Raw genomic sequence first — 16,763 nt, 5'->3', positions numbered from 1 at the left:
AAGAGAGTTCCACAGGCGTGAACTTCTAAGAAAGAAGTTTTGTTCATGGAATTTACGGTTTGATTTAGGCACAGATAAAGAGTGGGGAAAATTATTGACAGTGGTTTCAGCTAGACGGGTGTTTATCGTGAAAGATTGGCGAGAGGGGACCAGAGAGTGGATCTCAGACGAGCACTTGCCATGGAAATAACGATAAAACAAAGACAGGCTCGCAACGTCTCTTCTATGGGAGAGAGGTTGCAGGAAAGAGAAAAGGGCATCCCCCACTAAGCCACAAAGTCTATTTTGTACTCTGTCAAGGCAGGATAGGCTGTTTTTGGCAGCTCCTGCCCAGATGTGGCACCAGTACTCCATCCTTGGATATACTTGGCTTTTATATAGATAGAGAATTGCATCAGCAGTGAGATATCTTCTAGAGCAGTAGAAGGATCCCACCATTTTCCCAGTGACCTTGGCAACAGACTTGATGTACGTGTTCCATTTCAGATCAGGAGTAAAGGTCTTAACTCTCGTGCTGAATCAACACATGCACATAAAAATATGTCAACAAAATAACATGATTCATGATTTCTTTCTATTGTTAAATAAAAGTCATATATTGAATTTTTAAAATCGTCTTCACCTTAATGCTGTTTCTGATAAACCTTTTATTTTCATTTGTTGTGCCAGGCATCGGTGAATGTCGACCAAGCCCCCTACACTTATGACATCATAACATTGCAAAATAAGTATTTTAAATATAGTTTTAGTTTAATTTTAGTTTAATATGCATGTATGACTTGCGTAAAAAGAGACACGAAAAACGGACCCCCTTTCAAAAAATGGTCCAGTTTACCGCCACAGAATGAATCTTTTTCTGATTTTCACATATTATGCATCCGAGGTATTTCTTTTTCAAATGGTACCAATTTCAACCTGGTCGGGTGCGGATGACAAAAGTTTTTATCATACATACAAACACAGACAGGTCCCCTTTATATAATAGATTATTCCAATGTAAAACTGTTCACTGTAAAACAAAAAATTTGTCATTTAAGTTTCTTGTACATTGTTGCAGCTCTTATTTATATTTGTTTATAAAATAAAGTAAAAATAATAAAAATAACTTTATTCAAATTCTTGTGTTCTTTTCATCCATTAATCAAATTATAAAATCTATTAATGATTAAAGATTTCAATAGTGGTCAATAATTCAATGTCTGCAGATAATTAATGGTCACTGCTATAAATATACTAATTTATTTATTACAGAAATGCACAATAATTGTTTTTAATTAAATTTAGTATTCTTTAAAAAAAATTCTATTGAATATTTTTCCAATAGTTCAATAATTGTGAAAACTTCATGTAAAATGTTTTTGACTCCTAATGGGGGTATGAGACGATTGGATTCGCCAATCATTTTTTATAACCACCGGCTGTGCTAAACAACCAATGAAAACGTTTCAAAATTATTATAAAAATTGTCGAACGTCACGCCACGGACCGCATTTGATTCTTGGCCGCCATCTTGGTTACTGATCTGAACTACGCCGCCATCTTTGTTCAACACAATGTCTCAAAACTTAACACTTTATTTTATCAATTACATGTTTTGTTTGATAATAAAGCATTGTAATTTAAAAATATATATAACTAACAGTACCCGCTAACTGGCGTTGTCCGGTGGAAGCATGCCGCCACCCTAAAAAACATTATAGTACGGTTGTTGTTGTTGTTGGCCAAACATCTCAATAAGAGGCTCAGTCTGTCATGAATAATTTTGAAATTAAAGATTTAAATATGTTCACTCATATCTATAAAGAGACAGTCTATCTGCTTTGCCACTCAGCCAAACTTCAATTTAAAATAACATTTTCATCATCAAACATGCAGATTGAATGGACACATTTTAAGAATGGACATGTTCTTTAACAAATAAACATTTTGGTCAATAAAACATTTAGTTATTGAATAATAATCTTATATAATAGATTTAAGATTTTTAATGTTCTCATTAAACTTTCTATATTTTAACTATTATTTTCAGTTACCTGGGAGCAGATTAAAAAAAAAAAAAAATGGCTAGTAACTTTATTTGTTAATAAATTTATTTCCTATGAAAAACAAAATATATGATGGATATTTTCATATTTTATGGACCATCATTTTATTTTAAGCTAGTTTTCTGGATTTCATTATATCTCAATCACTCATTGATGGCACTTTTGAGATCTTATGAAGTACAATTTCTTTGAACTTATTGACTTTTGGGATTTTATGATAATCCCTTTACACATGACATTCTCTTCATTGTGGATATTAAATACAACTTCATGTATTATATAATTTTTCAAATTTTAACAATTTTTTTGTACTACACTATAACACATTCACATTTAAATTCCACATATTTTGGCTTTATGGATTACTATTTCATTAATTAATAGATTGATAGGCTAATTAGTTGGTTGATTGATTTGTTTTATTTATTATTCTATGGAAAATGCCTTTTGTGTTTTTCACAAAAAAGTTTCTTATATTTTAAATATATTTTCAAATTTACTCTAACCAGTGATGCATTTTTTTTTTTACTAATGTTTATCCTTTGATAAAAAGTGTTTCTGTCTGAAAATCCACGAGTTAAGGATTTTTCTTTTCTAATCTCGTTTGAATTTTTTATGGATTACTACAGGGTGACCCCAAAACAAAACAGAATATTCAATTGTTTTTCTGACCAGTCAACGGAGAAAAAAAAGGCCAAAAACCCTAGTGTTTTGATGTAATGTTTTGAATATAATAAACTAGTTATGACCAAAGTTTCATTTCATTCGGATAAAACACTAAGAAACGGGGCCTAATTAGAGTTGGGTCCCGTTTTTTTGGGTCACCCTGTATATACAAACTCATTCCAGCATTGCGTTGCAACAGCTTCGGTTATTTGGGCCTACAGCTCATTCACATCTCTTGGAATGGGTCACGCATAGACCAGTCCTTTCAACCCCGCCCTCTTCCCCGAATGCAGGGTGTGAGATCTGGGAAGCCAGGGCATGAGATCGTGATCATCTTGCCCAAATCGTCCAATCCATCTGTCTAACAGTGTTGTGTTCAGAAACTGTCCAACCCTGAGGCTCCAGTGTGGTGGCACTCCATCCTCTTGGAAAATAAGGTCATCAGACTCTTTCTCACTCAATATGATATGAGTTCTTGAATTATGCCCAAGACTTTTGGAACACCTTGTAATTTATTCAATTTTATTTTTCATCAGTTTTCCTATTATATACAGAATATCTACTGGGTTTATATAATAGTGCTCAATAACGAATGGAGTTATTCATATATATTTATACTACACACACACACACACACACACACATATATATATACCCCTATACATATATATATACATGTCTGTGTGTGTGTGTGTGTGTGTGTATATATATATACATATATATATATATATACATATACTAGTAAGACCCGTTAACTGGGGTTACCTGGTGGAAGCCTGCCCCTTCCCTCGCAAAAAAGCAAACTATGGTTGTTGTTGGTGGTCATTGCAGTTCCTGAACAATTGCAAACACTGGTGGCCATAGCCAAAATGAAATAATCTGGTTTTCACTGGTGATTAGTGCTGGTTTGGGGGCGATAACCTGTAGGTACTTTGAATCTAAGAAAAGCAATTAAGGAAATGTGTAAATCAGTATGAATTAATAAAATTACGAAAAATGGTCTATTAGAATAATAATAGAAAGTAAAAACAGTTTTAGATTCTCACTGTATATGAACTGTTTAGAGTGATCGAAATCAGTGGTAGCAGTCCTAGTTGTTTCCATTTGTTGTTCAAGTCTTCCTCTTCTTTTTAACTCTTCCACCAATAGTATGAAATTAAATTTCAGTTTTATGTCGTCTTATAAAACAAAATGATTAAACTTTTTTTTTTTTTTTTACTTCACTTTGTGTATTGCCATGTTAAGAACAGCATTTGGAATAGATATCATAAACTCCCCATGTTAAGAATGGCTTTCAAAGGACACCACCAACCTCCCCATCTTAAGAACGGCATTCAGAATATCTAACCTCAACAGCCTCATTTGAAAAATGGCTGTTGGAGTAGACAAACGCCTTTTTGGGGGGGGGGGGCTCCCCTAAATATAACCACGATAATCGTTGTCAGCATACTCATCTGCAAATGCTACAAAATTCACATTTTATAAAAAGGTCATTTGTAAAATTTAATTTGCAAATAAAAAAAAATCTCTAGGCTGAAAATTGTGACTAATTTATTTATTTATTACACAAATTAAAAAATTTTTTTTTAAAAGTGGCACACTGAGTTGAAAAAAGTCTGTCTTTAAGAATTTGCCAAAAATAATCTTGACTGTGACTAAAGTATTATTGTTTATTTTAATAACATTTTTTACACTAACAGACTTAGATCACTCGTGTAAGAGTGAATATTATAAAAATCGGGAGTTTTCTTTAGTAAATATCTGTTTAGGTATGGACTTAAAAAGATAGTTGCCAAAATAACCTCTCGAAATTTCTGAGTAAATTCGTTTTATTGTTTTGTTTTACGATATTTTATGCTGATGGACCCAGTCGATTGTCTGTGTTGAATTTGCATTAATCAGCAGCAGTGGCAATTAATTGTACATTGATCATACATAATTTTTAGTCGTACATATTGAGTAAACCCCAGAAAACACGGTTTTTTTTTTCAGAGCAGGTTTTTAAATTTTTTTTTTGGGGGGGGGTGCTGTGTCAGTACTTCTTACATGTTTACATTCCCAAACCATAGCTGTGTTTACATTTCTGCGAGTCTTCTGGACATTCAAGCAAAGACAGGAAAGACGTTATGTATGTTAAGTTGTTTACTTGTGCACGTTGGTTTGAGTAATTAAGGTTATCAGTATTTAAGTATCTCTTTATGAGTTGTTAAAATGTTTGTACTTTTTTTATTTTCTTTAGTGCTAATGCCTCATGTGGAGAGAGACACCATTTTTTAAAACTTTTGGAAGTGTTCGTTTATCTAGGAATTAGTTTCGTTCTGGAATATAAGAATGTCCGGTCTCAGCCAATTAGAAAGGGTGGAACATTGCTAGGGATCCGTTATTATTTAGTATTCGGAAATCGAAAAGAATGTTACGTCTATATTTGTCTTAGCCAGTTACGGAGGGTGTAATCACAGTGTAGTTGAAAAATGTAGAATAGTTGTAGGACTAAATGTCTAGAGAGAAAAGTAGGGACTCCTTCCTCTTAAGATGTTGTGATTGTGATGGTAATGCTAGTCAGATGGAATGTAGTATTTTAATATCACAGTCCAATGTGTCTGTAATGGTAGTCGAAAGCTTCATATAATAGTGGCTAATAGGGTAAATATATTAAATTTGTATGTGGCATCTGGTGTTGCAAACGTATGATAATTTGGTACAGAGAAGAATTTCTGCTGTCAAATTATTATATAGGAGATAAATTAAAAATAATCTTACGATGAAAATTTCAAATACAGAACATTCTTTAAAAACACAATTTCTAAAAAAGTAATAAAATGAAAAAGGTAAAATTTGTATACTTTGACTACCAAACTGTAAACAGAAAAATAAAAATGACATTCTCAATTCTTTGAAAAAGATTTTTTAAATAATAATAAAAAAAAAATATTTTCAACTTTAGAGTGGTAGTACAAATCTAACACTTTACTACATAGCGTAGGACATTTTTATTTTTTTCAGCACACCTATTCCTTTTATTTTAATTTAGAAATCTTTCAAAAATAGTTACTCTTTTTGTCCATTAAGCATATATATATTGTAAACTCTAACTCTAAAATATTTAGTGAATTTTTTTTTCCAGGCTTTTTCAGGATATTGACATGTAATTGTATACATACAAAAAATCATTTTCATATTTTTATTTGATAACATGATGTACAATTTTACAGAAAAGTAATTACATGCATAGTTAAGATACAGATGCAACACCTGTTAACTCTAATTACATTTCATTGATCTTTTCACTAATTGAAACATTTCATAATACAAAAATTACTTGAGCTTTTTACTTAGTCAGCAGTACAATCATCGTTACTATTAAAAATGGATATGGGTTTGTATGTTAGAAAAAGAATAGAGGAATTATTTAACACATATCAATTGAGTGAGGATGGAATTATATTTCATTAAATTATAGGGACACGACTTTTGGTGGTTTGTAAAGGAATTTTTAATTACAAAATATTTTTAATTTAAAATGTAGCAGGATATATAGCCAACAAAATCGAACATTAATAATTTACAATTAAATTTCAATTCTACTTACCCCTACCCCCCAAAAAGCAACGTTGAAATTGCTTTAAATTTTTAATTATTTTTTTTAAGTATTATTATTTGGTCTAATTCCTGAAAATGGACACCCTCCAGGAATGTATCTATTCAACAAAGCAATTTTTTTCTCTTTCAAAACAATTAAAACAATTATAGGTTCCAGATATTCATGCGAATAATTTTTTAAACTAGTTGAGACATTAAAGTAGACTTGACAGAAGATCTTCTTATTCTTTGTTATTGATTAATTAAAAATCAACCAAAGAAAATAAAAACACTTAAAATAAAAGTCAGGAAAATTCGGCAGGAAATGAAATGAACAGTCAAGGAAACATAACTCTTAATATCAAGAACAGATAACTCTTTAAATAAAAGTGCATTAAGAAACAAAAAGGAAAATAATAATGCAAGGAAAACTACAGATAAAATATATGAAGTTCTGAACACTAACCATATATTTTTTGACTGACTTATAATCTACCACCTTTATGTAAAAGAATTGAACATGTAAAAAAATAAAATATATAGGCAATTAATATTCTAAATATAAAATTACCTAATCAATAGAAATATTTAAGCTAAAAAAAAAGTGATAGGTATGAATTGTGAAATAGCATACAGTAGATATAAAAAAAAATAAAAAGCATCAAAATATTGTGTCTATAAACTTAATTCATATTGTTACACATGTGATAAAAGATGTGGTAAGGCAATTTATAACGTAGGGGTATGAATGGAAACTTAATGATAAAACAAATATCGTTTACCTTTGTAACACGTTGCCAAAAGGGGGGTATAAGGGAATTTATGGGAAAGCAAAAACACAAGTATTTTTTCTCTTTATCGCATATGTGACACAGCAAAAAAAATAAAACAAGTGGATAGAAACACAAGGACGAACACAATAAAAATGCGATGAAATAACGAGATAACAGACACTTTCCCAAATGATACAAAAATAGATTTATTTAAGATAAAAAAAAAAAAGGAAGAGTTTAATGAAAGAAAAAGAAATGTATTCAAAGTTATGCAATATCTATGTGTATTGATATGAGCGAAAGTCCTTGGGGTGGGGGTGGGGGTTTGTAATCAAAGTCTTTGCACTTGCAGGTCTCTTGTTTTTCCTTTTTTTTTTTTCGTTTCTTTCACTGGTGTGTTTCCCAACTTGTCAACGACGCAGTTAATCCAAGATATTTCCTTTGGTGGAGAAAAAGTTTGAATAGCAAATTGACGTGTTCTCTTTTTTTGTTCACGCGTTATACATCTATATATATATATTTCGTGAGGGAGAAGAGATCACATCATCCGCATCAGTACATCTCCTTCGCATGATGGGGAAAAGTCATCGTCTCTTTCGTGAGAAAGTAAATTAATCACATTCTCTCGCATGACTGGAGAAGAGGGTCGCGTCGTCCATGTGTTGTGTATCCGTATTTCCTTTTCGCATGAGGGGAAGAAGTCGACCCCCCCTCCTCCCACGAGGAGCGAGACCTCTTAACAGGACGGCGACCCAAACAGAAAAGAGCGATTTCCGCTAGTGTCAAGTTAGAAAGGGAAAGGGGAAGGGGAAGGGGAAGTGATATCACTCCCCCTCCCCTCTTCCTCTCTGCTTCACGATCCGGTCTAAAAATAGACTTGACGAAATCTCTAGCCGATAAAGTCTCTGCAAGTTTTAAAGGGGGGGTACATTAGTAGACTTTTTCTCAGTTCCAAAACGACTACTGTATTAGCCGATCTTGTGGGAATCATGTTTTATTTTACCTTGGCGACAAAATATAAAAACAATATATCTAGTCATCCTAAAATTAAATATTTAAATTTTGATTTAAATACATAATCCAATTTAAAGATCATGTCACAATATACAATTGGTATTAAAATATAAAATACTTCTTTTTCATAAATTACTTTAAATTTTTTAGACCATTTTATTTGTGTTTTAATCACTAATCAGTCCCAACAACATGCACTTGAGCATAGAAACATAAATGAATGAAAACAAGTTACTATTATCTGAATCAATAATACAAAGTATTTTTAAATACTGTATATATAATAAAGATCAAAGATGAAAATAGTTGTTAGAATGCATGATTTGCATTACTATTGATTGAAATTGTCGGACTGACTTCCTCATCTTGGTTGTTATTGTCACAACGTTTCGGCCGTTTTGCCCTCCGGCCTTCGTCAGGTGAACGGTTTGTTAGGAGTCTCGAACCCAACCCTTTATTATTATTACGGGGGTACCGTGTTCGGACTCCAGCTAGGCTTTGGGACATAGTTGCTGATTCTCTGTTTTTCAATGTTACTTTTTTCACTGCCTTCGTTCAGGATTGAACTCAGCACCTTTGGGTAACTGTAAACTTTGATACAACGTCTAGGACCACTCGGCCATATGTCACTAGGACAATTCTTAGTTGGTTTTTGTTAATGTTAAACCTATGTTGTTATTCAAGGTTTTCTCTCTCTATCAGAGGTGTCCAAATTGCATTCAGCTCTATGCTTGGTTTGCTCAGTAGGTTGTTATGTCCGAGCATGTGAGCTGTTTCTTTAAGTTTTCTCACTTTCCAGTGGGTCTCTCTGTTTATTATTTTTACTTCATCCCATAGGGGGCGATGATCCCCCCTCTCCATCCAGACATGGTTGGCTATACCCGATTTTAAATGTTTACTTGCATTATTTATCAGAAAATAAAGTATTACATTTCTAATTAAAAATAGTAGTTTATTTTATTTACAAGGTGCCTTCAATAAGTTTCCAGACTATTTTTGTACAGGCATTTAAAATTGTCATAGACTCTTGAAAATTCAGTATGTTCTTGCTATACATCTTATGAGATGACTGACCAATTTTTATGATTTCAGGTTTAAATGAACAGTTATAGCAGGAATTGGAATACACCCTACTAAAGTCTGATTATCACAGCTGGTGAATTTCAAAAATGCAATCTGAACATGAGGACACTTTAGAAGAACGATGTGCAATAAAATTCAGTTTTAAACTTGGAAAAAATGCCACAGAAACGTATGGAATGCTTCAGACTGCTTTTGGGCCATCTTGCATGAATCAAACATCAGTTTTTGAGTGACATAAAAGATTCAAGGAAGACAGGGAGTCTGTGAGGGATGATGAGAGGTGTAGGAAGATATAGGGAAGTCAGAACACCAGAGTTCATAGGCCAAATAAAGAATTTCATGGATAAGGACCATCCTGTATCTATAGAAACAATAAGTGCACAGTTTGATGTCAGTGTAGGAACTGTACACACAATTATTTGCAAGGAACTGAAGATGTGGAAAAGTTGCAGAAAATTTATCCCAAAGGCGCTCAGAGAAGATTAGAAAGAAAGAAATTGTCATGACAGCAGGGAGATGGTTGAGCTGATCAATTCAGATCCTGTAGTTCTTGATGATCTGGTGACCTGTGATGAAAACTGGATCTATTGCTATGACTCAGAGACCAAAAGACAGAGTTCCCAGTGGAAGCATGCTGGCTCTCTCAGACCCAAGAAGGCCAGACAGAACAAATCCACCCAGAAACCTATGATGATCCCATTTTTTCTTTTTCTGACAGCATGGGCACAATCTACATGCATGAGGTTCTTACTGGACCGACAATCAATAAGGAACACTATGTTGAGGTTTTAAAAGAGTTCGGGAAGAGATTCCAGCACTCTTCAAATTGGTCAGTGGCATTTCCACCAGGATAATGCACGAGTCCACAATTCCATCCCTGCCACAGACTCTCTCCCAACCTTTTCTAAATAGTAAACTACCCACTGTTTTCTGGTTTGTTTACACCAGAAAACAAATTGATCTCAAAATGGGAATGGTATCTAAAAAGGAGAAAAAGACAATGGTGGATGTAGTTTGGGGAATGGTATCTTTCCAAGATAAATGGAAATTTTTGAAGATTTCTATCATGAATAACTCTTGCATTCAATTAGCAAGGAGACTAAATTTATCCAAAGAACTGAGGTCCAACATGACCAGAGTCGACATGTGTCATACTCAGGAACAAACACATTTTGATCTCAACAAAAACGCCAACTAAACATAAAATAAACATAAAAATTACTCAAATGAGTTGCTTGATACTCTAATATTTACTTTTTTTAAGTTAAATAACTTTTTTGATTTCCCCCAGCCCATGCAAAGACACAGGACTTTCTGGTTCAGACTAATGATGTTAAATATAATTCTTTTTAGGTAGGATAATCATTTATATTGCTAGAATACATTGCTCTACTCTTCGAAACATTACTCTTTGAAGGAAATTTTACAGAGGCTACCATCACTATTCTAGAACAGAAAAACAGAGCACCACACCAGTTACATTACTTTCAGAAAACATTACTCTTTAAAAAAAATGATACCTTGGTATCGGTAATCTTTGTTCTCAACATGATTGATCCTCAGCTACTGATTTCTATTATTGATTTGAGAGAAAATAAAAAGTAAAAATAAGGATTTGATTTTTTTAAGAATCAGATTAAATAACATTGTCAGATATGAACTTATAGATACTAGGGAGTGACATGACAAAATGATTGATTGGATTGAGCCTCTCCGATCTCCCATCTAGCCAAAGTAAGGGCTGAAGTGGAAGAACAACTCAACCATCAGGATTCTGTCCTAAGGCATTACAGGCAATCACTCATGGCCCATAGATAGCCCCATTTTTAGAGAAGGGGTACTCCTCTGCATGGAGTTGTAGTCTGTGAATTTATTGACAAGATGGCAATAGTAAAGGAGAGAAAGAAAGCAACCAAGAGATTGAAGCCAAATAGTGAAAATTGGAGATGATGTTGGCAGAAATTATCTTTTTTTTTTAATTGCATTTATGTAGATTTAAACAGTCTTTATCTTTCAATTAGTGAGTTGAACATCCTAATGCTAATGGAAGTATTCTGAAATTCAATTTACACTGCATTTGTAACAGGAGAAAGAGATAAAAGAAAGGGAACAAAATGATAGCGAATTACTTACTCTGGCAAGTTTCTCGCTCTGTTTTGTATAAAAAATAAACACGGGCGCTTTAACATAGGAGGCCACCATCCATTGGAGGAGGACCTCAAGTTGGGGATTAGAGCCAGGAATACCACAAGTACTGGCTATTGCACGGCAATCAGTCTGAAATGAAGAAAAAATGCAAATTAATCTAAAAAGGGAAAAGAATTGTTGTTTCTCTCCATTCAGTGGATGAAAGGCACAAATAACAAAGAATAAAAAAAATCTTAAAAATGTGACCCCCCCCCCAAAAAAAATAAAACAAAAAATAAAAATACAATTCAATCAATTTTAATTAATGATATCAGTAATTTTCTTTCTGTGCTTTTAAGGACATATACTCTAACAAAGTGAAGAGTAGGAAACACAAAGTCAACACAGTTCAAAGATTAGAATAAAACTATTTCTAGTTTACTCTTTATACTGTACAATACCAGTTAAGAATCTTGAAAGATTATCTATAATTTATGTAGACAAAAGATGTATTCCGGTAATTAATTCCTATTTAAATCACATAAATTCTTTTAAGTTGGAAAGAAAACACACACTAGAGTCAGATTATTTTGTGTTTTCTTTTTCCCATGAAAAAGACATACACTTTTTCACCTAAGCAGTAGACTATTTTCTTCCTTTTCTATTCAACCAACAATAAAATCACATGCAAACGAGACAATGTCCTAAAACCAAAAAAATCCTGTAGAGCAAAAATATCCATGTTTTTATGCTGCCACCTTGAATTCGCAAAAGTTCCTAAATTTGCATAATCATATTATTATCGTATCTGAAGAATTCCATGTTTGCACACCACTGCTTCCCTACAGCAGGCACATGCCAACTGTGGGTGCTTATTGCAAGACCTCTATACACTGTTACCACAGATCGGTCCTCAGCAAACTAATCTGACAAACTAGAGGCTGCTTTAGAACACCAAGCTGTTCTTTCTCAAAATGAGGTATTGTGCAGCTTAATACTAAGAGATGCATTTTGAGAAAGGATTGCTTTACTGCCAATAACCTGAGGCACTGGAGAATGCCAATAAGTCCATTCATGATTTATTTTTATATTTAACCTGTGCACTCCGAGAGAGAGCTGACTTATCCCGTTTTTCTAGCCTTGTGGTGCATCCTGCTACAGTAGGAAGCAAGTAAGCCTAGAACAAAACAATTTTTACAGAAAAACTACAAATTGGACGTTAGTGCTTAGAGAGTAGTTTCCTATGATAGTGTCTCACATGCATCCAGAGCCCAACTGACATCCATAGAATGTGTTTTCCTCTTTTTTTTATATACTAGTGAACCCATGTGCCCCCCCCCACTCCTGACAGCCACCAATGTGAGAGATGACAATATAGCCAGAAGAGAAAAACTAAAAGAAAAAAGACCAAGGAAACATTGTAGGAATTTGTGGAAATTCCCATAGTCAACTAGAACCTATGCATTTTGGGCCCAGTCCAATTTTAAATTTTGTAAATCCTCTCTATCTGGCCCAAAATATACCCCTATTTTCTGAGATGCAACCATAAATCGTACTCTACATGAATCCTTGATGTAGCTTTCACAGTACCAGGACACCAGGAATCCTGATAAGCAACAACTATATATTCACCAGTTGATGGTAATTTTTGTCATTTCTATTCTGTTGCTTTACTGAAAATTCAACTATGTAAACAAATAAATAAAACAGTAATTTTTTACCTTGTTTTCACCTTAACATTTAAAATGATTACTTTTATGTTTTAGAGTATGCTGAAAACGAATATCGCATTTAAATTTTCTGCAAAAAAGTAGTTTTCCAGATATTAAGCAATGTCATTTCTTATGTTATCGCTGGTGGCCATCTTGGTATCGCAAGCTTGCAAATGTAACCCCGAGAAACTATGCGCAAATGCATGTACCAAGATGGCCACCAGCAATAACATAAGAAATGACATTGCTTAATATCCAGAAAGCTACTTATTTGCGGAAAATTTAAATGCGATATTCGTTTTCAGCATACCTGAAAACCTTAAAATATAGTTATTTTAAAGAGAAATGTTAAGGTGGAAACAAGGTAAAGATGTACAAAATGCATCACAATGAAATTCTTTATCGAACCGCCTAATTATTATTATTATTTAGATATTTTCAGTTAAAAAAAAAAAAAAGGGATTTGTTTTACAGATTTGAAAAAATGGTCTTAACAAGGAGTTAAAAATAAATTCAAGTTTCATGATATATTTAATTGTTAGGTAAAAGTACAGAACAGAATAGTTAACAAAACACCCTTCCTTCCCCCTGTTAAGAATGGGTTTCTAAATAATAACGTTATTATTTCAGCATGGTAGCATAAGTGCACAAGTACCTTTTATTTATATATTTGTGTTTTTTTTGTTTTTTTTTACCACTAAAAAACAAACGCATGTACTTAGTATATTTTGTTGTTTTTAACGCTTTTAGTACATGTGTATTAAAAGCGTTAAAAACAACAAAATAGTATTGTTTGGAAATCAAATTTGAAAAACTTGATAATTTTTTTAAATTGACAAACTCAGAATAAAAAATGAAACTTTTTTCTGCTTTCATTTTGAAAGCAGAAAAAACAGTTTTCTATTTTTAAGAGAATACAAACTAGTTAATACGCTGACAGTGATGGTTAGCGCATAGTGGATTTTAATTTCTATAAAAGATACCATTTTAAAGAAATTTCCGCACAATTAATAATTATCAAATATTTACATATTATACATGAAAATAATTCTGAAACTATTATCTATATAAAAATGGATGATATATACCGAGTTATCTTATCAATTTGGAAATATTCTTCAACTTTGCTCGGTTGTAACTTTGCTTCCTATGGTCGTAAAAATAAAAATCAAAGTCCAGTAGAGATGGACTTCTATGCTTATATAGCCTGTAAAATTTCAGCCATATCCAATCAAATTTATCCCCGCACATGTGTATCCAAACGTAACGTATGAAATGTAAACACTGTAAAACAGTTTCCCTTTTTGCTGTCGTTATTTTATACCTTTTTTTAATTTATAACTTGAAACATAAAAACATTGAACGCATAAAAGAAAAATAAATTAACATCATTGGAATGCTTATTCTATTCCCTTTCCAGCAATGTAATTCTTTTAAAAATTGACCAACAAATAAAAAAGATATGACTTGTTGAAGCATATTAGGTATGTAATATTGCTGATGTCCACGAAAATACAGCATACGCTTGTAATGCTAATGCATTTGTTTAAAGAAAATTATTTCTTCACTCACACTCTAAACAAGAGTTAAGTTTTTCCGTCCCTCTATTTGTCACATAACATTTTGCACTTTCTCTACAAATATGCCTACTAATATTGTAAACAACTTTGTTTTTACTTCACACGATCAATCTTTCTTTTCTCAATATTATAGTTTTAGAACACTTCAATTAATAATGATGACTAAATGATACAATCATTTAACTTTAAAAAACCTATTTCTTAAAAAAAATAAACAATGTAGTTAAAGATGTCCGATTGAAGAACAAAAGAAAAAATTATTTTTCTTCATTAAATTATTTTCATAAAAGGTCAATATTTTCTTACAAGAAAATAGAGAAGACAAAATAGTGGAAACGGGAATAAGCAAAACAAAAATTAACGAAAAAGACTCTCTGGCAAATTAACAAAAAAAATCCACAATTACATTGACATTTAATAATGGCAAAATTACAATTATTTAGTCAAAATAATGGATAATAGTTACCTCCCCATGATCTTGAAAACTCTTCAACTTTAAAAGATACGATAAAACTCTATAAATCAATAGACTCAATAAAGTTTATTTTTACTTGTAATTATTTTTGTACTAGATAATTTTTCATAACTTTGGAAACTTATACTAATTTTGACATGAAAAGTAAGTACGTAACTATTTTTTTTTCACTTGAAATGCTTTGGTTTAAAACATCACTGATCCTCATAAGCACTGAATAATTTTCCATTCAATAGAAAATCGTAACAGGAGATAATTCTGGGAAATTACAGAAAATGAGTTATAAAACATTATATTATGTAGATTAATTTTTGTCTCATTTATAAGAGTCTCATACAAGTACATAATATGGAACAAACTCTAAATTGTTTATCAAGATCACAAATACCAGATGATGGTTTAGTTCATCTGTTTTAAGGTATGTCAATCGCTTGTGGAGTTAGTGTTTGACAAGAAATAAAATATGTTAAAAATAAAATATCCATCATATATAATTTATTAAACACAAGCAACAGTGAGGAGTCGGTTCAAAAGTTATTGGAAATGTTTCTTAGAGGGAGAAATATCTTACAGTTTCATTATAAAAGGTTTTTATTTTGAATGTTTCTTCTCTTGAATTGCTAGGCTTTGGAATTTCCTCCCATTTGTCCCCAGACTATACTAACATGCAAACATTTGAATGTAATGTGAACAAAAATCTCACTGCTCAACTCCTTACTTAAAGTGTTTCTGTAAACATGGTCTCTAATTCACGGCAACCCTAGGCAATGCACCTTGTTTGAAATGAATATGAGTATTAAAAAATTTTTTTTTTTTTATAAATGGTCGTTGTACTTGAATAATAGCCATATTAGGGTGTATCTTCTCTCTAAAGAATGTTTATTTTTTTGAAGAGAGGATTTATTCTGAAATATCAAAATAATTTTCCACCATATCAAACTATTAACAGAAAAGGAAACATTTACTGAAAAATAAAATTTTTCAAGAAAAATATTGCATGTATTATTTTCAATCAGTTTTTGTTAATCTCTTTTACAATTCCATTTTTTCCACATTGTAAACATCCTTATAAAGTACCTGAATACAACAATGCTTCAAGGAAAAGAAAATGTAGGTCATCAACTATAAAGCTTCCATCAAGTCTTTCAAGAATCATCTTCTTTTATATATTAAAGACCCTATGTCAATGTTTAAATGAGCTAGTGTAAATTTTAAAAAAAGTCACGTTTAGTATGTGTCAGGATAACCTTAATCTGCAAACAGAATTGTTCCCAGAAACAGGTAATGTAAAGTTGAGGGAGAGGACAAAGATCAAATGCTATAGACAAAATAGGAGTCGAACGATGACGAATCACATCACATTTTTGAGTGGAAAGAAAACTATAGTTGCAAATCAGTCTCACGGTGGAAGCATTGCAAATGAGCCACGGCCAATAATGTAGGAAACCTTTAATCTAAAGCAAATGTTGGTGATGTCTCTGTCCGTGCATGTCACTCATTTCATCAAGTTAGAAAGTTGAGTTTAAGTAAATAACTCGATAAGATAACACTAGTCTCTCTTTATCTCTCCCTCAAGTCCATTCTCTCCAAATGAATCATATATAAAAACTTTCAGACGTCTCCTTGTGTCGTCCATTTTTAAAGAAAAATATTTATTTTACTCTTCTTCACCCACAAACAAGGCATATTGCCTCTTGAAATGTAAAGGA

At 32.3% G+C, this 16,763-nt stretch overlaps 1 protein-coding gene across 1 annotated transcript in view; it reads right to left on the bottom strand.

Annotated features, from left to right (window-relative positions):
* Positions 1-16,763, bottom strand: part of LOC145292140 (uncharacterized) — a 159,871-nt gene that overhangs the window by 23,633 nt on the left and 119,475 nt on the right. Inside the window, exon 10 of the mRNA XM_080138262.1 lies at positions 11,294-11,437. Coding sequence (XP_079994388.1) covers positions 11,294-11,437 — 144 coding nt within the window. The remainder of the gene's footprint in view (positions 1-11,293; positions 11,438-16,763) is intronic.

The sequence above is a fragment of the Euprymna scolopes genome, chromosome 13 (assembly GCF_053919585.1).
Source record: "Euprymna scolopes isolate OS-2025 chromosome 13, ASM5391958v1, whole genome shotgun sequence".
NCBI lineage: Eukaryota > Metazoa > Mollusca > Cephalopoda > Sepiida > Sepiolidae > Euprymna > Euprymna scolopes.
Note: the sequence above shows the minus strand (reverse complement) of the source record. Positions and strands in the feature narration are given on the sequence as shown.